Here is a 27,806-nt window from a genome sequence, read left to right on the forward strand (position 1 = left end):
ATGATCTCAGTGCAGATCGTGTCAGCTTTGTATATAATTCTTGAGAAGTTTTCTATATAAAGAATGTTGTTAAAAGAGCTTTTACGCAAAAGAACTTTGATCATTGTTAAAGCTATACCTTGAATCCCTGTGCCTGCATTACTGAGTTTATCAGTTAATATTTCGGATAAGTCTTGTTGAGTACTGTGACAGAACCGACCAATTTATACAAGATCAAGTACGGTTGTCCCCGCTAACACGTTGACACACCCATACTTTCACTCATATAAACCCGGTAGTCCGCCGAGTGTCCCGAAAGACCTCGGTAAATCAACATCACAACCAAGATCGCGTGATTAAGCAAATACACATCACATACATCGAGTTGCAGCGGAAATAATATTACAAAGGGGTTAACAATTAATAGTACAAGTTTGGGTTTCAAAACTGATTAGTGAAAACAACATAGCTTTCAAATGATTACATTAATATAAGTTCCAAATATATGGCTAGCATAGTGACATCATCCGACAAAAGCATATAGAGGAGAAGTAAGTATAGAATCACCGAGCCCACCGGTGGTTAGCCACCATCATCAACAGGTCGAGAACATCACCTGCAACAAGGTGGGATAAACCCTGAGTACTCGAATGTACTCAGCCAGACTTACCCGTCTTAAACCAAAATAAAGCGACACCAAGGATTATGCAAGGCTTTCTTTAGTGGGCTAGCTGACTTATTTGCGAAAAGCATAAGCTATCATGAAGAAACCATTTTAAATACTTTGCATCATCTTTATTATGACCTATCCATCTAGGTAAGCACCTGTACTATAGCAATCACTTGATTAACCAATAATATCCAGTTACCAATTTAGATTTAGCATATCTCATACCATCCAGATAACCATCATTGTTCCATAATAATTACTACGATGAAGTAACTCGAGTCAAGTGCTCACTATCCAGGAGCGATGGCGATTCGAATCGATTCCTAACCAGCTGGTGATTTATTCCTTACACAAACCTCACTCACCTGCTAAAGTGAGATATTGATCACCGAGTCAACTTTCCAGGAATCTCGAGTTTGCCAGGAACCACATGTACCCGGGGGCCGACCGACTGCACTTTGGTCTTATCATCTCGCCCCCGTGTCCTACCACACCTGCTCCGGCACAGTGCGTTGCGGGCAATCTACTCGGCCCGAAAAATCTCCCAGCTTCGCGGTCGGAAGGTACTTTATCCGGCCAGCTAAATGTAAGGCATGCGTTCAACATGACTCGAGGCCCAACAACGGTCGGTCCTTAATCGACACAGACGGAAACTAACAGCACCCCAGAACCCTATCTGGTTGCCTCCAACTTTTTCCGTCCGGTCTCCAATTATCCATCACATATGGTTAATTCCAGGATATCATTCTTTCCATAGCTAAATTCTTCCAGTAACCACCTATAATGTAGGTGACCGGATATCACCAATCGCTACCGGTCTAAGCAAGGCTAAGCAGTTATTCGATCCTGACCTAACAGGGTAACAAGGTAGTAAGGTAGGCAAGGATAGTAATAATTGCATCAACGGTTTCAATCAACTCCTACAACTTAATGCAACAATATATATATAAACTCATATATATAGAAAGAATTGCTTTTATAAAGTAGGAGACTTATAATGCTCCGGGGCTTGCCTGGGATCCGACACAAGTCAGTTCAGTTAGCTTGCACCATCCTGGTGACATCTCAGTTCCTAGCACTCGCTTAGTCCTTCCATCTTTGGGACAGATACTCCATACATCGTCTTCGGATTCGGCTCCAACATCACGTCCTTCACGTGGTTCATCTAGCGTACCTAGATGAGATGCAAGATGCAAGTGCATGAATATGAAGAATAGTACCATGAGACGCATCACAAATAGCAAGCAAGACAAGCATCGTTTACACTAAACACACTTAAGTACTTTGCGATGCTTAACTTAACATCACACAATCTATCATGCTAAGATAACAAAGAATATTATACATGGCACATAAGTCTCACAAGATCTCAGGTGTATTTAACTTAATTACCAAGGACGTGAACCACACTTAGCAACATGCAAAGCAAGTCAAGGTGAAGCAACAACTATAACCGGAATATGCCAATTTCTGGACTTGCAAACAGCAGCTTCATAATTCAATCATATCTGGAGTTTTATAAATCCAAATGATATGAAACAAGACATTCTGGAAAGCTTAGGAAATTATCTACATTTCATCTTTAATCATCTCAGCATGATTCTCAAGTTAACTAAGTCAAATATATTCATTTACAGAAACTGGTCTACAATTGACAGAAAACAGCCATTTCTGAAACCCAACTTTAAACAGCTATAACTCTTAAACTACTTGGCCAAATGACACCAATTTTTAATAAAAGCTAGATACATGAATTATCTACAACTTTTGTATAAACAAGTTTCACAACAAAGCACATTATCATGAAGAACTTTGCTAAGTTCCCAGATCTATCCATAAACCACATCGGCAAGAAAATAATTATTAACTTATGTTGCAAATACATAATTAGGCAAAACCAACTTTACCAACATGTCACACATGACTAAAGAACACCAGAAAACCTAGTGTCCATGACCAAATAAATTCTTTTAATGCATTTCTTAATTTATTTTAGATAATAAGGTGACTTAATGAACATATACCAAAAGTGCACAATAACTTCTACAAAAATTACAGTGGCTCACATATCCTCTTAATAGTCTACTGTATAAATTTCACTCCATTTGGATATGTATAGCAACCTCTACGAAAAAGACAAGTTGCTAAAGCAAGAATTCATGTGAGAGCAAGATAAACCAATAACTCACTCATACTTCATCCAATACTCATGAAATTTTTATCACACATCAACTATCATATGAGTAGCATGCCACAAAAATTTCACTCCATTTGAAGCCCTAGATCTACAGTTATGAAAAAGACAAATACCACTAGTATTACAAACCTAGCTGCATAAATATATTTTTACAGCTAAAACTTTAAAGTAAAACATGTAATATTATAGATCTAGTGCATAGAGAATTTCACAAGGATTCCAAAAAGTCCTCATTTACTATTTTACGAATTTTCTACGATTTACTATGAATTTCCAAAGTTCCTGCAAAATAATTACAAACCAGTCCTTACGGCACTATTCACATGAGTCTATGACATTGCAGCTAGGCCCTTGACTTTCATTGAATTGTCGCATGAGGTCCTTGACGGGGTGAAGAACAGAGGAGGCCAGTGGCCGGCCGGTGGCCGATTTTGGCTGGCTGGAGAGGCGTCGGCGGCCACAGAGAGGCGTGCTGGGGCTTGGCCGTGGGCCGCCGTGGCCACGCCTGGCCCTGGCCGGCCAAGCAGCAGGCAGCAGCGGCGCAGCAACAGAGCATCGCCAGGCCAGCGTTGCCGGCAGCGGCAGCTTCGTCGACGGCGAGCACTATAGCGTCGCGAGGCCGGGCGGCAGACAGCGGCTAGCTGCGGCCCTGCTGTGGCTAGCAGCGGCGTGGCTGGTTCGGGCAGAGGAAGGCCGGAGCAAGAAGAGCAGCGGCGGCGATGGAGCTCCAGCTCGCGTCTGCCATGGCGAGCGAGACAGAGGAGAGAAAGAGAGAGACGAGTGAGTGAGAGAGAGCTGGGACCTGGCGTAGGACGTAAGGACGCGCGTCGGACATGGTGGGGGCGAGCTCACGGCTGGTTGCCACGCACAGGCCACGCGGCGTCAAAACACTGTGGCCGGTCGGCCATAGCTGTCGTTCCTGCCTTCAAAATCTAATACCACCTCAAACCTTCAACTGAAACTCAATTTTTCCTCCCATCATATCACCTAACCGATCGACGATTTGTTGAATCAATTATACCGTTCTGTAGAGCTACCGGAGTACTCCAATATTGCTTATATGAAGTTGATCTGGTTCGGCCTGGTTTGGGAGATACAGTGCTCCAAAGACAAGTACATGAAACTGCACCGATTTCAGTTAAGGGCATCGGGGTCCTGTATAATCAGATTCAAAACTTCTAATTCTACTCCAAAAAATACAACTGAAATCCATACTTCGTGCCTCCGTGACTCCTAAACCACGACGAGTTAGCAAAAACTCTATTAATAAAAGTTGTAGATCTACATACCAGCTCCAACTTTTATTAAAGGAGTTTGGCCAGATTCGAAATGGTTTGCAAACTAAAATTAGCCAAATATGGGTACATTGAAACTGAAATCAGCTCCAACACTTAGCCAAATTTGCGAAGTCCAAAAACAGAAGCGGATTGCAACTTGGAGCCTCTGTTTGACTTATTTCCATGCTGAACTAGGGTATGATCCAAAAACAAAGTTTGTTCTACACATCATGAACTACAACTTTTATTTAGGGTGCAACTCCATGCAAGCAATGTAAGTGATTGGTCAACACAGGTCAAAGTAGCATCACGGTAAAGCTTAAATCTAAGTTTTAGACCGATTGATGCATTTTCTCGACCTCTGCTCAACACGAATCCTTCATGACTTTTGTTGTAGAGTTAATCTAGAGTCATTTGGGCAAGGTTGCAAGGTTTGCTTGACGATCGAGAATTCCATTCACTTTATAAAATAATTCAAGCAAGGACATAACTCGTCATTTCATGTGACTTCTTGATTCCAAACTTCACGAAACTTTTCCATGGATTAATATAGATGGTTATTGATGTGAGACACATGGAGATATTCCAATAACACTAGCCAAGCATATATCTTGAAAAGGGCCTATATGTAAAGCAAGGGTGCAATATCCAAGTTTAGGTTGGGGCTCGTTTCTATAGGTTTGACCTTGACATCTTCATCATCACTTAATATACCATGTTTTAGCTCAAACCCATTGCTTAACTGGTGGCAAACACCTGGGGTGTTACAGCCCTCCCCCCTTAAAAGAATCGCGTCCCGAGATTCGATGCGAAAGACTTTTAAGGGAAGAGAAACATGTCATCGAGTTTCCAACATCAGTGATAGCATTAGGCTACTTAACTTTGGAGCATCAGAGAGGCTAATTTGGTCAAGGCACTTTCTGATACTTGTCCTTTGTAGTAAGTTTTGTCTGAAGAATTTCCTTCGTTGGCCTTCATGAAGTATGGTTACTTTGGGAGGAATCCAAGATAGCAATGTCCTACGTACTTCGTCCTTGATGTACGAAGAGCGATACAAACGTAGACTAAATACTTGCAGCATCTACTTCCCAAGTGGATATAGCACAGACCATATGGACTTTGCACTAGACCGCCGTCGGTTGACGGATATTCCTTGCAACGGTGTTATATTTGCTCCCAAGGTTTGAAAAGCAGTTCTCTATTAAAGTGGCTTGAGCACAACTTCTCGTAAAGGATGTGATCATAAACGGGTAAACGTCCTTTGAGGGTATGAGAAGCTAGTTAACCAATATCCAAACTGGTTGTAGCGGTGCAATCACTTAGATGTCAACTGATGGAAAGCTACATAATGTTCCATGTGCGCAGTGCTCTTTCTTTGATAACAATATTGTATGGTCTGAGTCTGCTGAGTGAGTGGTAAACATAGTAGCTGACTCTGTCGGCTCAACGTTCTCGATGATCATTCCTTAGGGAGCCTTCGTATCCAAGTTGCAACAGTGATCTGGGTTGAATCTGATGCAACCTCTTGGGTAAAAACACATATAAGGTACCAAAGGTATGTCAGCATTGGAGAACCATTGACGTAGAAGGATGTTAGTGAGGCTTGGAGGACAACACAAGTTGCAAGTAATCACAAAACTAAGGACTAGTTCACTACCAAGTAGATTAAGTACAATTTGCCTTCGTGGTGCAGTTGCACAACAAGTTGGGTTGACTTGCATCATAGCAAAACCAGCCTTCTTACTACATTTGTCTTCGAGGCTTCCATTCTAAGGCCAATCAATATCTCAAAAACCATAATCCGAAAATCTGCGGTTTGACATCTTTCCAATTGCTTTCGAATTGCAAGGGCACAATTTTGACTTCTAGAACACCTTGACTGCTCACGCATTGCTGATCTAAGAGGGCAAAGGCAAGGCACATAGGGGTGCAATTAGTCTTCTCAAGGGTATGGAGGGTTGTCTAATCAGCAATACACCTACAAGTTGTAATTTCTTGGCATGAATTACAAACACAACCGTTTAATGCAAATGATGATCGCAGTCACAGCAAAATTGCAGATTCTGTACCCTTTTGTTTTCTATTCATATCTCACAAACTACTGCTCCAATATGCACAAATTTTTGTGGACATGTAGATCCATGGGTCTTCTAACTACTCACCAAAATTCAACTCAAATGGGCACCGTTTGACCATCTAAACAATTTATCTACCAAAACTGCTGTGTTTGAAAATGGCAGCAAACCAAGCCGACAAGATATCTCTCTAATCCGATGTTTTACTCAACCAATACTCAAACTAACTTAAGACATTGAAGGGTCCTAAGCAATGAATGAGATCACCAAGTTTGGGGTCAATCAAACTTCGTTTGAGTCACTAACCGCCGGCTTGAAGATAACCGGTTTAGTGCCACAAAATCTGGACATATTTCGTGTCCTCCCTTTTCTTCGCTCCACACGTTGAGGTGTGTGTTTGGCACTCTCTAACCTTTCTCATAGCAGCAGCAGTCTTTCTCTAGCTGAGGATGGAGGCTAGAGTTTTCCTTACATGCTTCCCTAGTAATACTTCAACCATCGTTTTAGGCACCAACTTGACTATGCACAAGCATTGGACTTGTGGGCTGTTTTCGCAGGGCACAAAACATTATTCCACATGTAGGGCATTTCTACATTGACAAGGAACCATTCCTATATATCCTTCGGCACTTCATCCAATAGAGTCCGGACACATGTGTTAGTGGCACCTTGGGGCACAAAGACGCTGACTAAAAACTAGGGACATGCTTTCGCTAGCTCCTACCTAGCCGATACAACGTCTTGTACTATATACGTGATTGTCAAAGATAGAATTGACTAGATAGCACATTTGGAGAAGAAGTAGCACTTGCATTGTGGGGCCAGGTTTGCTGTTTCCTTGATCAACATTGTTCTGTGAAATCTGGCCTTCATAGTTACCAAATAGTCGTTACCTAACTGAAGACTAACTTTCCTACTAGTAACAAATCAGTTGTCCCTTAACACTTAAAAAGGTTCCAAATCTTCACTCCTGATAAATAAAAATTTTGGTCGAAGCCTACAGATGGTCGCCATTGAAGTCAGCAGAAAGGGGTCACACCAAAGAAGGTCGGTTCATCTACGTGATCCTTATGCACCTAAAGATTGAGAACTTGGACAGGAATCTCATATATACCAGGTGACCTATTACAGCACATAATCTCCTAGTCCATTTATCTTCCGACTGATAACTTGTTCAACCTTAAGTGTGGTGCACCTTTCTGATCCAATGAAAATGACATAAGTTGCTCACTAGATGACCGACGTCATTATAGGGATCGTCAAGTAGAGTCACTTGTCTACCACCTCTTGCAGTCTGTTTATGTCCCTGTTAGTGACCTGTTCTTCAAAGGTTAACCGTTGGACGACTTCACAAGGGAGTCCTATTGCATCTAGTTCGACATATAGATCACTTGACATGATAAGGAGAGATAACCAAGAAAGAGCTCAAGTGAGAATAACATATCGGTGCAGTTCTACAATGGATCATGACTAGAAACCTCGATACCAGCGCGTGCCGAGTAGCACAACCTTGCGTGCGCGCCCACAGGAGGCTCTTGGTTTCGTCGCGGCACCATAGATCGCTAATCATGGCACCATTACTGAACATACAGCCCACAAGAAATCTCACATGGCATAAATTGGGTTGCATAGGAGCAAGTACTATGTGAAGGAGGGATAGCAAACAAAGGTAGTCACAAGGTTAGGAGTCAACAAGCAGGGGATCCGAAAATCAAAACACAACGCAAGAGAGCATAGCTTAATTGCCAAAGACAACTGAGCAGGGGACTTCTTGCCGAATTTCCATATACGTCTTGTGTCCACCAAGTGATTACCAAAACTTGGACGTGGTTCTAGGATAGCGCTCTTCAACACTCGTACGCTTACCGAGGACAAAAGGGTGACAACTACGGCACTACCTAAATAACAAGCATACATACCCACCACTTGGCTAAACTAGAGGACATTATAGGTTTAAGCATGTAACCACAATTATTTTTAGCAAGGCTAAGCACACACTTTTCCTCAAGCACTTCCTATTCAAGCAACATGGAACAAGGCATTCTTGTTTAACTTCACACAGAGAAGATAGTAACATCACATTGATCACAAGTTACTTAGTATTAGAACAAGGTGAGGGAAAGCATATTTATGCACAAGCACAATCATGATGCATGCTCGTCCTATTCGTCCTCACAAAATTGCCAGCCTAAGGCGACAATCACGTTTTATGTCGGTGGCATAACACGTACTCTCTCGGTATATAGCTAGTCGTCAGCTACATTCAATCTACGCATTCGTGGTTAGCGTACCTGCAGGCAAATTCATTGCAGCCCATCCCCACAAAAAGATAAATAAGCACACAATGAAAGTAGTAAACTAAGATACTCTCCATATATACATCCCCAGATGTATATACTTCGATATCCATAGCTACCCGACAGATATACCCACAATTAAGTACCTTCATATATACATGTGTGTAACATGTAAATATTCCAGTAACCACAGCTAACTCTCCCCTAGACCGATAGTTGGACGGTCATACTCTCACAACTCACACTTACCTAGGCGTAGAGGCAATTGATCCATACAGTACCATTCAAGCGAATGGCATCCATACAATAGCACGCCGTATGGACGACGAAAGAAAAATTGCAATAAAGTACATCCCTTAAAGTTAGTACTTAGATAGCCACCTAATAGTCCTTAACTGGGCATAAAGGAAGATGTCGCTAGCATAGTTTTGCAATTAAGTTTTGACAAATTTGCCTGTAGCTAAAGTTTTAGTTAAAATAGACCTTTTAAAACCAAAACTAAGCTTTTAAAACTATGTACCGGACAGTATTATGCTTAATCTCGCTCTGATACCAGCTGTGACAGAACCGACCAATTTATACAAGATCAAGTACGGTTGTCCCCGCTAACACGTTGACACACCCATACTTTCACTCATATAAACCCGGTAGTCCGCCGAGTGTCCCGAAAGACCTCGGTAAATCAACATCACAACCAAGATCGCGTGATTAAGCAAATACACATCACATACATCGAGTTGCAGCGGAAATAATATTACAAAGGGGTTAACAATTAATAGTACAAGTTTGGGTTTCAAAACTGATTAGTGAAAACAACATAGCTTTCAAATGATTACATTAATATAAGTTCCAAATATATGGCTAGCATAGTGACATCATCCGACAAAAGCATATAGAGGAGAAGTAAGTATAGAATCACCGAGCCCACCGGTGGTTAGCCACCATCATCAACAGGTCGAGAACATCACCTGCAACAAGGTGGGATAAACCCTGAGTACTCGAATGTACTCAGCCAGACTTACCCGTCTTAAACCAAAATAAAGCGACACCAAGGATTATGCAAGGCTTTCTTTAGTGGGCTAGCTGACTTATTTGCGAAAAGCATAAGCTATCATGAAGAAACCATTTTAAATACTTTGCATCATCTTTATTATGACCTATCCATCTAGGTAAGCACCTGTACTATAGCAATCACTTGATTAACCAATAACATCCAGTTACCAATTTAGATTTAGCATATCTCATACCATCCAGATAACCATCATTGTTCCATAATAATTACTACGATGAAGTAACTCGAGTCAAGTGCTCACTATCCAGGAGCGATGGCGATTCGAATCGATTCCTAACCAGCTGGTGATTTATTCCTTACACAAACCTCACTCACCTGCTAAAGTGAGATATTGATCACCGAGTCAACTTTCCAGGAATCTCGAGTTTGCCAGGAACCACATGTACCCGGGGGCCGACCGACTGCACTTTGGTCTTATCATCTCGCCCCCGTGTCCTACCACACCTGCTCCGGCACAGTGCGTTGCGGGCAATCTACTCGGCCCGAAAAATCTCCCAGCTTCGCGGTCGGAAGGTACTTTATCCGGCCAGCTAAATGTAAGGCATGCGTTCAACATGACTCGAGGCCCAACAACGGTCGGTCCTTAATCGACACAGACGGAAACTAACAGCACCCCAGAACCCTATCTGGTTGCCTCCAACTTTTTCCGTCCGGTCTCCAATTATCCATCACATATGGTTAATTCCAGGATATCATTCTTTCCATAGCTAAATTCTTCCAGTAACCACCTATAATGTAGGTGACCGGATATCACCAATCGCTACCGGTCTAAGCAAGGCTAAGCAGTTATTCGATCCTGACCTAACAGGGTAACAAGGTAGTAAGGTAGGCAAGGATAGTAATAATTGCATCAACGGTTTCAATCAACTCCTACAACTTAATGCAACAATATATATATAAACTCATATATATAGAAAGAATTGCTTTTATAAAGTAGGAGACTTATAATGCTCCGGGGCTTGCCTGGGATCCGACACAAGTCAGTTCAGTTAGCTTGCACCATCCTGGTGACATCTCAGTTCCTAGCACTCGCTTAGTCCTTCCATCTTCGGGACAGATACTCCATACATCGTCTTCGGATTCGGCTCCAACATCACGTCCTTCACGTGGTTCATCTAGCGTACCTAGATGAGATGCAAGATGCAAGTGCATGAATATGAAGAATAGTACCATGAGACGCATCACAAATAGCAAGCAAGACAAGCATCGTTTACACTAAACACACTTAAGTACTTTGCGATGCTTAACTTAACATCACACAATCTATCATGCTAAGATAACAAAGAATATTATACATGGCACATAAGTCTCACAAGATCTCAGGTGTATTTAACTTAATTACCAAGGACGTGAACCACACTTAGCAACATGCAAAGCAAGTCAAGGTGAAGCAACAACTATAACCGGAATATGCCAATTTCTGGACTTGCAAACAGCAGCTTCATAATTCAATCATATCTGGAGTTTTATAAATCCAAATGATATGAAACAAGACATTCTGGAAAGCTTAGGAAATTATCTACATTTCATCTTTAATCATCTCAGCATGATTCTCAAGTTAACTAAGTCAAATATATTCATTTACAGAAACTGGTCTACAATTGACAGAAAACAGCCATTTCTGAAACCCAACTTTAAACAGCTATAACTCTTAAACTACTTGGCCAAATGACACCAATTTTTAATAAAAGCTAGATACATGAATTATCTACAACTTTTGTATAAACAAGTTTCACAACAAAGCACATTATCATGAAGAACTTTGCTAAGTTCCCAGATCTATCCATAAACCACATCGGCAAGAAAATAATTATTAACTTATGTTGCAAATACATAATTAGGCAAAACCAACTTTACCAACATGTCACACATGACTAAAGAACACCAGAAAACCTAGTGTCCATGACCAAATAAATTCTTTTAATGCATTTCTTAATTTATTTTAGATAATAAGGTGACTTAATGAACATATACCAAAAGTGCACAATAACTTCTACAAAAATTACAGTGGCTCACATATCCTCTTAATAGTCTACTGTATAAATTTCACTCCATTTGGATATGTATAGCAACCTCTACGAAAAAGACAAGTTGCTAAAGCAAGAATTCATGTGAGAGCAAGATAAACCAATAACTCACTCATACTTCATCCAATACTCATGAAATTTTTATCACACATCAACTATCATATGAGTAGCATGCCACAAAAATTTCACTCCATTTGAAGCCCTAGATCTACAGTTATGAAAAAGACAAATACCACTAGTATTACAAACCTAGCTGCATAAATATATTTTTACAGCTAAAACTTTAAAGTAAAACATGTAATATTATAGATCTAGTGCATAGAGAATTTCACAAGGATTCCAAAAAGTCCTCATTTACTATTTTACGAATTTTCTACGATTTACTATGAATTTCCAAAGTTCCTGCAAAATAATTACAAACCAGTCCTTATGGCACTATTCACATGAGTCTATGACATTGCAGCTAGGCCCTTGACTTTCATTGAATTGTCGCATGAGGTCCTTGACGGGGTGAAGAACAGAGGAGGCCAGTGGCCGGCCGGTGGCCGATTTTGGCTGGCTAGAGAGGCGTCGGCGGCCACAGAGAGGCGTGCTGGGGCTTGGCCGTGGGCCGCCGTGGCCACGCCTGGCCCTGGCCGGCCAAGCAGCAGGCAGCAGCGACGCAGCAACAGAGCATCGCCAGGCCAGCGTTGCCGGCAGCGGCAGCTTCGTCGACGGCGAGCACTATAGCGTCGCGAGGCCGGGCGGCAGACAGCGGCTAGCTGCGGCCCTGCTGTGGCTAGCAGCGGCGTGGCTGGTTCGGGCAGAGGAAGGCCGGAGCAAGAAGAGCAGCGGCGGCGATGGAGCTCCAGCTCGCGTCTGCCATGGCGAGCGAGACAGAGGAGAGAAAGAGAGAGACGAGTGAGTGAGAGAGAGCTGGGACCTGGCGTAGGACGTAAGGACGCGCGTCGGACATGGTGGGGGCGAGCTCACGGCTGGTTGCCACGCACAGGCCACGCGGCGTCAAAACACTGTGGCCGGTCGGCCATAGCTGTCGTTCCTGCCTTCAAAATCTAATACCACCTCAAACCTTCAACTGAAACTCAATTTTTCCTCCCATCATATCACCTAACCGATCGACGATTTGTTGAATCAATTATACCGTTCTGTAGAGCTACCGGAGTACTCCAATATTGCTTATATGAAGTTGATCTGGTTCGGCCTGGTTTGGGAGATACAGTGCTCCAAAGACAAGTACATGAAACTGCACCGATTTCAGTTAAGGGCATCGGGGTCCTGTATAATCAGATTCAAAACTTCTAATTCTACTCCAAAAAATACAACTGAAATCCATACTTCGTGCCTCCGTGACTCCTAAACCACGACGAGTTAGCAAAAACTCTATTAATAAAAGTTGTAGATCTACATACCAGCTCCAACTTTTATTAAAGGAGTTTGGCCAGATTCGAAATGGTTTGCAAACTAAAATTAGCCAAATATGGGTACATTGAAACTGAAATCAGCTCCAACACTTAGCCAAATTTGCGAAGTCCAAAAACAGAAGCGGATTGCAACTTGGAGCCTCTGTTTGACTTATTTCCATGCTGAACTAGGGTATGATCCAAAAACAAAGTTTGTTCTACACATCATGAACTACAACTTTTATTTAGGGTGCAACTCCATGCAAGCAATGTAAGTGATTGGTCAACACAGGTCAAAGTAGCATCACGGTAAAGCTTAAATCTAAGTTTTAGACCGATTGATGCATTTTCTCGACCTCTGCTCAACACGAATCCTTCATGACTTTTGTTGTAGAGTTAATCTAGAGTCATTTGGGCAAGGTTGCAAGGTTTGCTTGACGATCGAGAATTCCATTCACTTTATAAAATAATTCAAGCAAGGACATAACTCGTCATTTCATGTGACTTCTTGATTCCAAACTTCACGAAACTTTTCCATGGATTAATATAGATGGTTATTGATGTGAGACACATGGAGATATTCCAATAACACTAGCCAAGCATATATCTTGAAAAGGGCCTATATGTAAAGCAAGGGTGCAATATCCAAGTTTAGGTTGGGGCTCGTTTCTATAGGTTTGACCTTGACATCTTCATCATCACTTAATATACCATGTTTTAGCTCAAACCCATTGCTTAACTGGTGGCAAACACCTGGGGTGTTACAAGTACTTTCGTACTCAGGGTTCGTTGACCCCTTGTTGCAGGTGAGCCTCATGAGCAGATCTGTTTTGGATCGTGCTGCATGACTATCGTTCGTTCTGACGATGAGAAGTAAATGTGTGATCCTTGGGTAGGATGTTTATTTTGTGTGTTATGTATATATTAATTATGCCACTCCACTACTACTATGGTTTGTAATAATTAAAGAACTTAGTTTGTAAGGTTTGAAATAACTGGTTTGTAAACTATGTTATCGTAAAACTTCCGCTGTTTTTACTCTGGTTTTGATATTTGAATAAATATTGTAATACTACAATGACTCTGTAACGTGATCCTGCTCAGAAATCGTGGATGATTCAGGGTTCCCCGAGGACACCCGACAGTCTTTTTAAGTTCATGGAAACATATGCATAGATGTCAGAGGTCGCCGGACAGTGACAGGTGCATGTGAGCCCTATAACTTAGGAGGTTCTGCCACAGACACCCTATCCATATTATCTGCAAACCAAATACTTTTTAAATATAAGTGGAACCAAACATACTCATAATTCATCGGGTTGTCCAACCAATAATTTGTGGTGCAGTACATGGAAGTTTTTTTTTTTTGGCTGTGAGGCCCATTCGGCTCGTTGAATCTTGGCTGAAACTGACTGAAAAATATTGTTCTGGCTGAATTGTTGTGAGAGAAAAACACTGTTTCGGCTAGAAAAACAAGCCGAATAAGTCGAATATGGGGTAAGCCGAACGGGGCCTATACAACGTTCTCAAACTGTGTTGACCATTTAAAAGAACGATTATTAAATGCGGTAATAATACAGAAGATTAATTTGCTTTGACTTGACATGGCTATTTTTTTTTTTCCTGCTGAGGCCTAGAGGCTTGAGCCAGATGGGATGATACCATCTTACAGATAAGACGAAGATATCCAGACATCTTGTAAGAGATCCTTCATCCAACCGTACCAGCGATATAATGCCATGACGATCTGCAGCCTGATCTTTGGGCTGGGGCTGGCTGGGCTGGCTGGCCAGCCCCCTCACATGGCTCCTATTCATACGAACCAGCCAGCAGTACTTCTCTCTTATATAAATGAACCAGCAATGATATAATCCAGCCAATCGAACAGGCCGTTGGAGGGTGGTAAGCAGCTTTCTCCGTACATGTGTGCAACCTCCATCCTCACTGCAATGGATGAGGATAATTACGCGTCACTCAAAAGTGATACTCGATCACCAGATTTTTTTTGTGATTGCTTTTTCTGGTCCAAATATGTAACTTGGTATACGTATTTTTCTTAGTAAAATAGGAAACACTGTATGTTTTTTTTAGTAGTCACTGTCAGCTCAACGTAAGCTCAACGTACCATAAAAAGATCTCCCGTTCCTAATTTGTTTTCACCCCGAATACTGTAGGTGTAGCAAAGGTAAAAACTAAAAATGTTCACGCCAACTTGGTGACAAATCTATTAATCTTTTCTTAAGCTATCTGGCGGATCTACTATTTTAACACTACCTCTCTTCTGAGCAGATGACATTTTGGGTTTAGATAAGCTGTCCTTGCCTCTCGCTTCCGGTAAATAATTTGATAACAAGGTAGTACGCTCTGTTTAGCGCGACTGCAGCGTCGGTTTCAGTAATGATGGGTGCTGGTGATCTCTCATGGGTTGATGCCTTTTGACTTGCAGGTTACTAGACTGGTTCATCTGTACCCATCTATTCCGGAATGTGTTGCGTGTTTCCCCCGTATCTTCTTTCAAAAAAATTAAGTCTTCCCCGTATAGAAGCCTACACGGAGGCTCGCCGCAGGCGATCACGCGCAATTGGATGCTTCGTGCTGCAACCTGCAGCCTCATCCGGTTGACTAGTCTCGTCATCGTCCGTATTTTTGTCGACACATGCCACGTCCATGATTTGATAGCCGACACGATATCCGGTGTGCCCGCAAGTCCGCCACGCCCATCTCCGCCCAGATTCGCATGTCCCAACAGCAAGCTAATCAGCCGGTTTGGCTGGAGCGGCTGGCTGGCTGGTGCCCCTCTCACGTGGACACTGTTTATGTGAACAGTGTTTCCAGCCAGAAGTAGTATTTTTCTTTCACATAAATCAGTCAGCAGTACTTTCTCATGAACCAGCAATGAACAAGCCAACCGTTCTAATCAGGCTGAATAATTCAGCCGGCTGCTGGTAGTATAAATTCTTACTGCTTATCGTTCAACGACTTAGTCCATCTATACACTAGTTATATCTTTATTATTAATACGTGACCACTTGTTTCTCTCACAGAGTTTTTTTTTGTTTCTGTGCCTAAACTGACTATAAACTTACAACCCGCTTCTTCTCTCTCCTTTCATCTCTTCTCCACCTTAGCATTTAGCTTACTTACAACCCCTTATTATACTTACTCTAATGCACACTTGTGTGGCCACGCACACGGCACATCAAACACTTCACTCTTTCACTCTCCTAGTTAAATCAGTCAAAACTATACGCTCTTCATCCTAAAATAATTATATATCTCATTTTTCAAAAAGTTAAACTTCTCTAAATTAAACTATATATATACTAATATTGATATTTATACTTAAATAAATTTATTATAAAATTATATACTATGATCAAAATTATTATGTTTTGTTATATATCTGATCAAATTTTTAAGAAAATCGAGTTGTTAAAAGTTGTGATGTATAGTTATTTTAGAATAGAAAAGGTATGTTCTGTTGTATAAATGTAGGCTAGACGATTTTTTAGTTTGATAACATTTGTAGAACTATTGTTTTTTATACACCAACACATTTTTTGTTACTGTCCTCATAGGCTTTTTTTTTCTAGATTTTTCCTCTCGATGCGACTAATGCTCTGGATGAACGAAGTCATGTTAAACTTTGGAGCCAAAGTCACATGTTGAATCCATCAATCAGCTTCAAAACATTAACATGCTGCAAAGATTTAACGTTTCAGAACCAATCCAAAATATATATCTAAATCGATAAAAGACAACGGTGGTTGAATCGGCGAGTACAACATACGCTGCAGATTCAATATCTCTGACCGTTTGTCTGTCATTGGATACCTAATTTTCTCTCCGCGACCATCGACGATGAGGTCAATAACCCAGACTTACCGTCCTCAGCTCGTAGGGAGTGTCCAGGAGCGCTCATTCCTTTGCAGATAATGATCACAAAATCTTCGGTCGATGAAATTGACACCCGTAACGGCAACCTCGTCATGAACATCACCGAAGTTATCATAGGTAACAAACTCCTAGCAAAAAATCTTCGAACTTGACCGATAAATTTATTTGAAGTAAAGTAAGCAAACTAAATCCAAAGAACTGTCATAAACGAGATGGGTCCTTTGCCCATTATTTTTTAGGTTACGGGTAATCCTTGAAAATAAAGACATGTTTGGTTGGTGACCAAAACTTACCACGTCTAACCTTTAGCAAACTCTAACTGTCAAAGAAAGTGTGCGCGACCAAAATTGAAGCCACACTTGTGACAAGGTTTGACACGAAAATGGATCTATGACATGTGGGGCAGGGTGCTAAGAAAAGTGTGGTGTATAATAGGTGTGACAGTGAACCAAACAGTTGGCGAAGAAACTGTGACACAACGAACCTTTAGCCTGGCAGGTTTTGGTCACCAACCAAATAAGCCCTTAAATCTTTTTATATGTTCAAAAAAAAAAAACCCCACCTTACGTTGCTAGTTCCGTCAGCGGTAGACTCGCAATGGTGGTGCAACGACAGTGGGCAGTGGGAAACTGGAGGGGGGGCTGCCGCCGTCTCCAAGCAGGCGGGTTCTTCCCCACGATCCATGCATACAGATTGTTTGTGGTTACTAAAATTAAGCATCTGTCGACGTACGAGAGAGTGGGTAATCACAGGTAGCCAAGCACGTATTGTTCTGCTGGTGCACGAGATTCAGGGGCATCCCACCGAGCGATGCGCTAGGAACGCTTGTTCCAGAAGAAAAGGAAAAATACACCCTCCCTCCAGGTCCTGAAACAGATGGGAAACGAACAAGATCGACGAGTGGCTCGCCATTGCTCACTCTGGCAGTCACCAACTCACCACACACACAAGACGAAACGGGCTGGAAATGTGGATGAAATGGTCCGAGGACCCGGCGATTGAAAACGAAAACGAAAACGAAAACGAAAACGAAACGAGCGGAGACGCTAGCGCGCACGCGGGCCGCAACCGTGTCCACGGGAATGAATAGACGGGGGAGGGGACTAGGGGAGCCAACCAGGAAGGGAGGCGTGCCCCGCAAGCCGCTGCGCGAGTCCCCCACGCACAAGAATATCCGCCACGTGGACGGCCCACGCTCGCCGACCACCTTAACCAATCACCACTCAACAGTTGAGTGAGCTAGCAACCCCCTCCCCTCCCTTCTTCACCTCTTCCTCCTCACACGACTTCCTCCCCCCACCTCCAGTCATCCACCACCATTCCTCTCACCTCACGGCACGCGCAAACCGCCCGAACCCTAGCTGGCGGCGGGAGGCGGAGGTGGCGGGATGACGCGGCGGTGCTCGCACTGCAGCCACAACGGGCACAACTCGCGGACGTGCCCCAACCGCGGGGTCAAGATCTTCGGGGTGCGCCTCACCGATGGCTCGGCCATCCGCAAGTGCGCCAGCATGGGGAACCTCTCCCTCCTCTCCGCGGGATCCACCAGCGGCGGCGCGTCCCCCGCCGACGGGCCCGACCTCGCCGACGGCGGCTACGCCTCCGACGACTTCGTCCAGGGCTCCTCCTCCGCCAGCCGCGAGCGCAAGAAAGGTCAGCTGCCGCCCGATCTATCTTTGCCCTTCCCCTCTAATAATCGATCATCCACCCGCCGCTACCGCCCGATGCAGAACCCTAGGCAATAATCGATCCTTCCAGGCAGTTCTAACCAGCTCCAAGCTTTTCCATTCCTTTGTCTCCTGTCTGCCTACTCGGCTCACTTTTTTTTAGATGCGTGCACCTGGTGCTCAGTGATTAGGTGCCCCTCTAAGTTTGGGAAAAGGGTAACTCCAGCTGAGAGAAAATCATTAATGGTACTACTACCACACTGCGAGTACTGCTATTGTATGGATAATATTGTACTAGTTGAGTTGATACATATGGTACTCGAATTCGACCCGTAAATGGTACAAGAACCACCACCTCTGGAGGCACTGTACTGTTGGACTGGGTCATGGGGATGCTTTAAGAAGCTCAGCTCTACAAATTTTTTAGAACAAGGCTTAAGAATTGTTCCGAGCAGTGGTGTCAGTTGATTTTGACGAAATTTCTCACTGATTGGTGATGCTGAATGACTGTGGAGGCATAGGGCTGCGTAATCAGAGGTATAGGGCTGCGTAATCAGGAAGGATATGCCGAGCAATAGAAACCGCTGTGCTAACTGCTAACGCATAGTCTTATGTATGCCATACATGTGCCAATGGCCAAGGTCTGGTGTAAATGTGCTACTGCACTGGGATGCAATCACTATTATGCAGTGCCAAGTTCTGGTTGTCCATACTTGATAAGGAAACAAATGTTTTCATATGTTATTGGAAAAATCAAATGCCTGATAAATGAGTACCAGCATTCTTCAAGTTTTATCTTCATTATTAATTATTGCTGCTGATTCTTGTGAGCTCTTCAGCGAACATTGATGGCTAGTTCTTGGTTTACACTTGGTGGTGGGTGGTAGGTGTTTTAATGTAAATCAAATGGCACGTTTCTTCAGATTATGCCCATTCTTTTAGCTCTGTTCTGATTTCGTGCTGTTTGGCTAGTCCTCTATTTGTCGATGGTACCCTTCCTATATGATTTGTTTAATAGCGAAGTGGTGGTGCTAACTTTTACCATACTCTGTTAATATGCCGCTGTTCATTCATTTCAGTTCACTGGCTTCTCGTAGCTTCACATATTGCTGCCTGCCTGTGATTTGGACTTTGTGTGTCATGTTGCTGATTAAAGTTGCTCTGCCAGGTGTTCCTTGGACTGAAGAAGAACACCGGAGGTTTTTGCTGGGATTACAAAAGCTTGGGAAAGGTGATTGGCGAGGAATTTCTCGTAATTTCGTGGTCTCAAGAACACCTACTCAAGTAGCAAGTCATGCTCAAAAATATTTTATACGCCAATCAAATATGAGCAGAAGGAAGAGAAGGTCTAGCCTTTTCGACATGGTGCCTGATGAGGTAACTTGCTTGATCTTAGCCTTTGATTTCTGCACAAATACTGCTTGCTATGGCCTTGTTTTGTACTCATACATGTGTTGTAACTACACTATTGCTTGTTTTTGTGGTAATATATATATCATATTATTTGAAGGGCGGGCCTGGTGCAAGCGGTAGAGTCTTACCGCATGTGACCGGAAGGTCCCAGGTTCGAGTCGCGGTCTCCTCGCATTGCACAGGCGAGGGTAAGGCTTGCCACTAACACCCTTTCCTAGACCCCGCACAGCGCGGGAGCTCTCTGCACTGGGTACGCCCTTATATATATCATATTATTTAGACTAGTGCAACTTTTTGGATCTAGTTCTGTAGCTTCTATATTTTACTGACAGTCAGTGTTTGCTGTTTAAACAGTGTGTAAATGGTAAAAGGCCAACTGTGTCGTTTAGGCCCTAAACATTCCATTTAATGGTTGGACTGTTTAAAGCCGTTTAAACCATCAAAAACGGTGTAAATGGCTTAAACAGAAGAGTTAAACATAATTAAATGGGCTAAATTGCCGTTTAACTCAACATTTCAGCCTGTTCGTTTGGCTGTGGCTTGTCGTAAATGATCGTAAATTTCCAGCCGGAACAGTATTTTTCTCTCACACAAACTAGCCAGCAGTACTTCTTCACAAACCAGCAACGATACGAACCAGCCAACCTAACAGGCTTAGGAGGATTACAACTATCACATTGACACCAAACTAATTAACATTGTAATGGTGGAGTGGGATCTAAGTTTCCTTCCCAAAAAGAAGATTTATTTGCTAGGATACATATTTTAATGTGTATACTTTCTAGTATATTTGACTTTTATATACATAAATATGTATATTTTAGCGGTACTATACAAAACTGTTTAGATCGTTTAACTCAGTTTAAACACCGTTTAAACAGCCTAAACAGTAAACAAAAGGTGACGGACTGTTTACCGTTTAGCGTTTCGGATAGCACTGTTGACAATTATGCACAGTGTCCTATCCTTAATCTCATTAGGTAGTTCTTGGGGCCTGTTTGGTAGTGCTTGACTTCTTGATAGCTCTAGCTCCCTGATTCTCTGGTGGAGCGATTTTGGTGGGGGAGAGAAGTGATTTATAGTGATTCTGCTGGGGATTAAACGGAAAGCAGTGAGGATGGATTTTTTAGCCGTTTGGCTGTCCAGGAGTGATTCTCAGAAAGAATCTGTAGCCTTGTGCTTTGCATATAATCTGAACTGAACTGTGCTCTGTTTGTTTTACAGTCCATGGACCTTCCACCCCTTCCTGGAAGTCAAGAACCAGAGACCTCAGTGTTAAATCAACCACCACTGCCTCCTCCTGTGGAGGAGGAGGTGGAATCGATGGAGTCAGATACTTCTGCTGTTGCAGAGAGTTCTGCAGCTTCTGCTCTCATGCCTGAGAGTTTACAGCCTACCTATCCGATGATTGTTCCAGCTTATTTCTCACCATTCTTGCAATTCTCAGTTCCTTTCTGGCCAAATCAGGAAGATGGAGGCGATCTGCCCCAAGAAACACACGAGATTGTCAAGCCTGTTGCAGTTCATTCCAAGAATCCAATTAATGTTGATGAACTTGTGGGCATGTCAAAGCTAAGCATAGGGGAGGAGCCTGGTCAGGAGACAGTGTCTACTTCTCTGTCGCTAAATCTGCTAGGGGGTCAAAATAGGCAGTCGGCTTTCCATGCAAATCCTACGAGAGCTCAAGCCTGATCCCCCATCAGCACAGATACTGCATTTAGATGGAATCCTGGGCAAAATAAGCTTTTCCTCCTTTTTTTTTATATTTAAGATTAACCGTGCTCTGTAGCTTGTATCATGTGCTGTAAGTTATGCTATGTATGAATGTACCCGTTGTTTGTCTGGCACGCATGATATGACACTCTTATGTTAACAAAGTCATTAATGTTAGTGCTGATCTTTATGGTTGTAATGTTGTAAACTTTTTCCAAGAAAAAAGTATTAGCCAGTTCTTTTCAAGTGCACTCTGTTATCCACCTGATGTTTCATTTTTGAAGATGATGCTGGTTAATCGCTGGCCATGCAAAACTCTTTTTTTCTTTCTTTTTGATGAAGCAGCACGGCGCTGGCGACGAAGCTAGTTTGCGATACATGCGGAGTTTGTTGTTGCATCATGTATTTGAATCTGTTCTATACTGCGTTAATTCTTTTGTGCTGCATGTGTTACTGTACATGGTTTCACTTTGTTTTTTGTTTGTTGTAACCGTGCCCAGCACAATTGCACAAACTGTTTGATTGATCTCGTGCAACATGCTTGTGGAATATTGTTTCGAATTCTCTTGAGTAGAACCGTATCTTTCAATCCTCTCATTTCCATTCCGACCAAGTGTTTATATGTGGTTGGTGACAGTACTGACAAGTGACAAGTCCCTTTCAGCTTATCTTGGTTATCCAACTATCCAAACACAGGACACAATGTCACTTTTGTATCTTTAGCAAAAAGTCTTCCGCTTCGTGCGCGCTAGTGGCTGAAAAAGTTTCAAGAATCATCGAAGATCATTTCACCAGCAATATCGGTTCCTCCCGCAATTTATTATCATAAGGTATGAGTGCTGCCATCATCAGATAAAAAGAAGGGAGAGAAGAATTCGAACATTTAAAAAACTTGATCTGCGGTGGCTAGACAGCCCTTGGGTATTCTGGCTTAAGAAAAAGATCTTCTTACGCAGGTCGAGAAAACCCTCAAACCACTGCCTCACCCGTACACAGCGGCACTGCAGCTCCGTGAGATGAGCTGGCTACAGACCTGTGCTTTGGATTTGGGGCAGACGAGGAAGTTCTTTTCCCCCCTTGTCGCTGCGGCCGAAGCCACGAATAAAGAGTGAGTCCCTTGGGACTCGAACTCTGACCACCCCCAAGGGGGAGGTACTGTCAGCCACCGTTCCCAATTCGAACATTAAATAAGAAAGGTCTGCTGAAAACGGAGACATGCATCAGACAACTCCTATAGTACTTTGATCAGTGATTTCAGGATCATCAATTTGTTAGGTTGATTTGCTTTTGACAGCTGATGAACATAAAAAACAAAGGGCACGGCTGTTTCTTCACTGTCATATAGTACTATATCATTTCTTGATTCCTACCTTTGGTATGGCCATCGGTAACTACTGACAATGACAACAGATAAGTTAGTTGTATATTACATACAATTCTGTAATTCTGACTTAGATCAGCTAAGCACAATCCTATGTTTCCCTTGCAGGTTTGATCAAATACACTTCAACAATCCTTTTCTTTTCAATAATGCTTTTCTCTGTACTGAAGTAACTCATCAGTAGTGTGTGTTCTCAGCATCATCAACTTGTTAGGTAAATTTTCCTTTTACAGCTGAACATGAAAGAAGAAACAGCAGCGCTGTTTCAATATTCTTGTTATATCAGTGCTTCTGTACTCTTTTAACATTTGGAACGGTCAGTTGTAGGAACTGACAACAACGGCAGACTGATAAATTACTCGATTTACATGCAAATGTACATTTACATCAGCTTGTCGCAATCGTATACTATGTTTTCTTTGCAGTTTTGATCAAATACACCCAACTCAGAAAAGTACTACAAGCCCGACAAAGTTATCTTTCCTGCTCCTGCTTCTTTCTTATCCTCTTCCTCCCCTGCAACCTTCTTCCAGAACCAGTGCCTCTTCCAGACCTGCTCCATCTGCTCCATGGGCAGCTTCTTTGTCTCAGGCAGGAAAAGATAAACAAACAATGTCATCAAGCAGATCCATCCACCGAAGACGAAGAACGTCGCCGACTTGAAGAGAGAGCAGAGAGAGCAGATCCATGGGCAGCTCAGTCGGCCAGGCAGGGAGAGCAGAGAGAGAATCAGAGCTCGACGTGACCGGCCTTGGCAGGATGCATCCGTCGCGATCCGGATGAGCCGCGCGTCGCTACTACGGACAACACACGCACGCCACCGACCGACACTGCCTCGCAGGCTGCTGTGCCATAAATGGCAAAGCGACGGTGCATGCAGCAGAGGAGGGGGCAAGCCCTCGTGCGCGCAGCGAGGGAACGAGCACATCACGATGTAGTATCAGTAGCAACGACATCACAGCAGAGCGGTAGGGACAGCGGAGCAGCAGCGGCTGGCAGCCCACAGCACAACGCAGTGAGTGATAGTGACACAGTGCGACAGCGGGACGGGATATCTACGTGGTAGGGCGGCCAGGGCACCGGGCCGGCGATGGCGGCAGCACCGCACGACAAGGCTAGATGACCAACTGTGGCTGGGTAGGACGGGGCAGTTGTGGCCGACCACGCACGGCAGTGCGCGAGCGCGCGTCCGAGCCCACTCGGCCAGGCAACCGAAGCAAGTGTTGTGCACAAATTTTAAAGCATCGACCATGACTAAACCGTTGCTTCTAAGCCTAAACTGTCTTCTCTAAGCTCAAGGTGGTATATGAGGCTGCTAAATCGAGCTATAATACCTCATTACTCCTTAATCCAATCTCTTGCAATAATTTGCTAAACACGGCAATGTCTAGCTGTTAACATACTTAAAATTTTCCTAAGTTTTTGAGCTGAGTTTAATTTTTATTTGCAATTTCTAAGCTAGTGGAAATATTAGCTAGTAATATCATTTTTCGACCATAAGTATTTCATTGTTATCTACAAAGTTTGTACTTCCAACTTTATTAAGGTGACACATATATGTTCTATAGCATTTTTGCTTAATAAAAATTGGTTTTAAACCCTAAGTGCTATAATATGACTATCCAATCAACTTTCGTTTCGCATTCTAGTTGATCGTTTCGAGTTACATAAATTGATCTACACACTTTATCACATGCATTAACACATAAACATGATGCTCATGACATATTTTAGTAAATGATTTACGGTTTAACACCGAGGGTGTAACACAAGGACGGGCGCAGGTGGGTGGGGCCGTGAGAGATGAAAGCAGATAGTGAGGGAGTAAGAAGGTCAGCGGCGTCGGGGAGACGAGCAGTCGAATCAGGCCGGGTGACGAGCAGCCGCGTCATCGTCATGGAAACGAGAAACTGCGTGAGGGAGACGAGCAACGGTGTGAGAGAGAAAGGTGAAGACTGTTGAGCCGTTGACAAAATGTATTGATTGTTGTCTAGTTAAAAAAGCATCCGACGCGAAGGAAACAGGCCTGACGCCACAAGCATTTCGGCTTCAAAAAGTTGGACAGAGTCTGATCCTTTCTTCACTGAATAGGAGGTACATTTTCCATGTACCATTGTACGTGCTCTATCATGTGAAACCTTTAGCATAATCCTTTGTATCTTGATACGGGAGAACCTTCTATTGGTAATAGTTTACCTTCTATTTTGTGGAATATTATTAAGGATGACGTAACACTCTTTGCAAAATAACACAATTAATATATATTACCCAAGTGCAATGAAGCTAAAAGAAGTCCATCAATATAGGCCCATCTGCTTGTTAAATGTTGAGATATTCACAAAAGTAGCTACTAACATGATATTGTAAAAGTTGCCCAAAGAACTATCAAACCATCACAGACGGCTTTTCTCCCAAGTGAAATAGTATGGATGGTGCAATGATTTTACATGAAACTATACTTGAGTTACACGCGAAGAAACAAAATGGCGTTGTTTTTAGATTGATTTTGAGAAGGCTTACGATAAGATCAATTGGATTTTTTTACAATAAATCTTGAGAATGAATGGGTTTCACTCGAGATGGTGTGATTTGGTCAAAGCTTATGCCCGAGGGGGCAATGTGAGTATCAAAATAAATGACCAAATGGGACTTCCAAACTAGAAAAGTCGATAGGGTAATCCAATTCTACTAGTTCACTTTGATATTGTTGTTGATATATGTTGCCTATCGTCTTGGCTAGAGCTAAGGAAGGTGGTCAGATAAAGGGGGTAATTCCACATTTACTTGAAGACAGTCTATCTTTTTTGCTATATGTAGATGACACGGTTATGTTTTTTCTCGAACACGCAGAAGAGCCACGTATCTTTTTAAGAAAAGGGGTAAGAACCCTTACAACATACACCCACACTCCTAAGCTCTTATAAAAATAACGCCTTTTACTAAGCTAGAAAGAATGACCTCACCTCCCACAAAAGACTCTACTGACCATCTACAGGCACAAGAGGAGGGGTGGAACTTTCCTAAGCCTTTGCAAAACTCCAGCAACGCAAACTTGTTGCTTTGTGCCTGTGAACAATCATCAGGTCTTAAAATTAACTTTCACAAAAGTGAGATCATTTTTTTTTGGCTCTAGCAAAAGATTTGGATGAACAATATTCACAACTCCTTGGTTGTAGCACTGGTTCTTACCCTTTCGCTATTTTGGAATTTTGATGATCTCTAGAAAATTGGACAGTAAAGATCAGAAAATGATAGAAAATAGGATAGAGAGAAAATTAAGCGGTTGGAAGGGTAAACACGTACCGTATGAGGGTAGGCTAGTGCTGATTAATTGTGTTCTATCTAGTTTACCTACGTTCATGTTGTCCTTAAAAAGATCGACTACTACAAGCTTCTTTTGGCTGAGGCATAAGAAGAAATATAGGCCAGTTTGGTCGCATTGTGTCAGCCAAAAGAAACAAGGTGGACAGAATTTGGATTTACAAAAGAAGTGCCTATTAAGTAAATGACTTTTAATATTGAGTAATGTGGCAAAATTAGCTCAAAATAAATATCTTAAAAATAAAGGGTGATACTTATAAAAGACAAACTGGGTAGGAAAAACTGGAATAGTAGTAAGACATGCTGCTTATATAGCAACTTAGAAACAATCCAACACTTGTTTTCTAAGTGTTGTGTATTATATGTTTTAAACTAATCCACGGATACATACTCTCCATTTGTTTAACAATTGGTCAAACTAGGTGACACTGAGCACAATCACTTGGTATTGATAGGTGTTGTAGTTCTTTGTTGGGCAATATGGCTCACGATAAATGACATAGTGCTTGATATGTGCACCCCAGGAACACAGTGGCTTAGGTCGTGGGCGCTATTGCAACGCTCGGATGACGACAAAGAGTGCATATTAAAGGCGTGCAAAGCCCTAGAGTCAAGAGCAACGTGCTTCGTCGCAGCTAAATGGCTGGCCTTTTACTTTCATATTGAACCCTATAGTGGTGCGCTTGTAATAAGTTAAACTTTGAGGTGTGTGTGAGTTTTACAGTACGTTTGGTCTGTTGCTTCTTCTCTGAAGAAATCTGGAGCCAGAACTGTTTCCATTATCATGCTGCTGCTTTGCGTTGCCAATCACACTGCCCGTTTCCCTCCATCACACTGGATCAGAGGTGGTGGCGTACAATGTGAATCCAGTTATGTCTATGCTTGTTCCCTCGAAACTCATTAACCTATCGATCATGCCGCACTCATCATGGTCATGGTGTTGGACAATCCGTGCTTCACAAAAAATGTGAACATACAGTCTCAAAGAGGAAGCTGCAAACAGAAAGTTAATAGATGCATCTTGACTTGAATTTTTTCAAAATAAAGGAGACGTACCATAACATAAAGCTAATTAGATGAAAGGTCGAGGAGGATAGTAGTGTCGAGGCTTTTCATGTGAGACATGGTGGCTAGGTACATCGACATGTATCCACGACTAGTGACGAAGCTAGAAAAAAATTTAGGAGAGGCTGAACAAAAGAATAAATGTTTTTTTATTTTCTCTTAACATTAGCCCCTCCTATCTAATACATGTATGCATAAAATTTTAAGGAAGGACTTAGAAAAACTCCACGTGCTCAGGATGGGTAGGGGGGGGGGGGGGCTGAAGCCCCCCTAGCCCCACCGCTGGCTACGTCCCTGTCCACGACAGCGCTATGGATGCTTCATCGTGCGCTCTTTTGTCTCATATCCACCAGCA

The 27,806-nt window shown here is 42.6% G+C and overlaps 1 protein-coding gene and 1 long non-coding RNA gene across 2 annotated transcripts; one reads left to right on the forward strand and one right to left on the reverse strand.

The window, feature by feature from the left end:
- Positions 1-379: 379 nt before the first annotated feature.
- LOC136539344 (uncharacterized) lies at positions 380-12,675 on the reverse strand. Its single transcript, XR_010779646.1, has 3 exons — positions 10,531-12,675; positions 1,663-1,823; positions 380-595 (listed from the first exon to the last, which is right to left on the reverse strand). It is a non-coding gene; the product is annotated as an uncharacterized lncRNA (long non-coding RNA).
- Positions 12,676-18,129: 5,454 nt separating this feature from the next.
- On the forward strand, positions 18,130-21,930 carry LOC136527724 (transcription factor MYBS3-like). The gene is made up of 3 exons (XM_066520541.1): positions 18,130-18,544; positions 19,727-19,935; positions 21,196-21,930. The coding sequence occupies exons 1-3, from the start codon at positions 18,280-18,282 to the stop codon at positions 21,661-21,663; spliced, it is 942 nt and encodes a 313-aa protein (XP_066376638.1). The 5' UTR covers positions 18,130-18,279; the 3' UTR covers positions 21,664-21,930.
- Positions 21,931-27,806: the final 5,876 nt, after the last annotated feature.

The sequence above is a fragment of the Miscanthus floridulus genome, chromosome 2 (genome assembly GCF_019320115.1).
Source record: "Miscanthus floridulus cultivar M001 chromosome 2, ASM1932011v1, whole genome shotgun sequence".
NCBI lineage: Eukaryota > Viridiplantae > Streptophyta > Magnoliopsida > Poales > Poaceae > Miscanthus > Miscanthus floridulus.

Excerpts from the sequence above, each read along its gene's own strand:
- LOC136527724 (XM_066520541.1), top strand. The coding sequence starts at position 18,280 with ATGACGCGGCGGTGCTCGCACTGCAGCCACAACGGGCACAACTCGCGG. Across the intron at positions 18,545-19,726 it reads CAGCCGCGAGCGCAAGAAAG|GTGTTCCTTGGACTGAAGAA; the intron begins GTCAGCTGCCGC and ends TTGCTCTGCCAG. Across the intron at positions 19,936-21,195 it reads TCGACATGGTGCCTGATGAG|TCCATGGACCTTCCACCCCT; the intron begins GTAACTTGCTTG and ends TTTGTTTTACAG.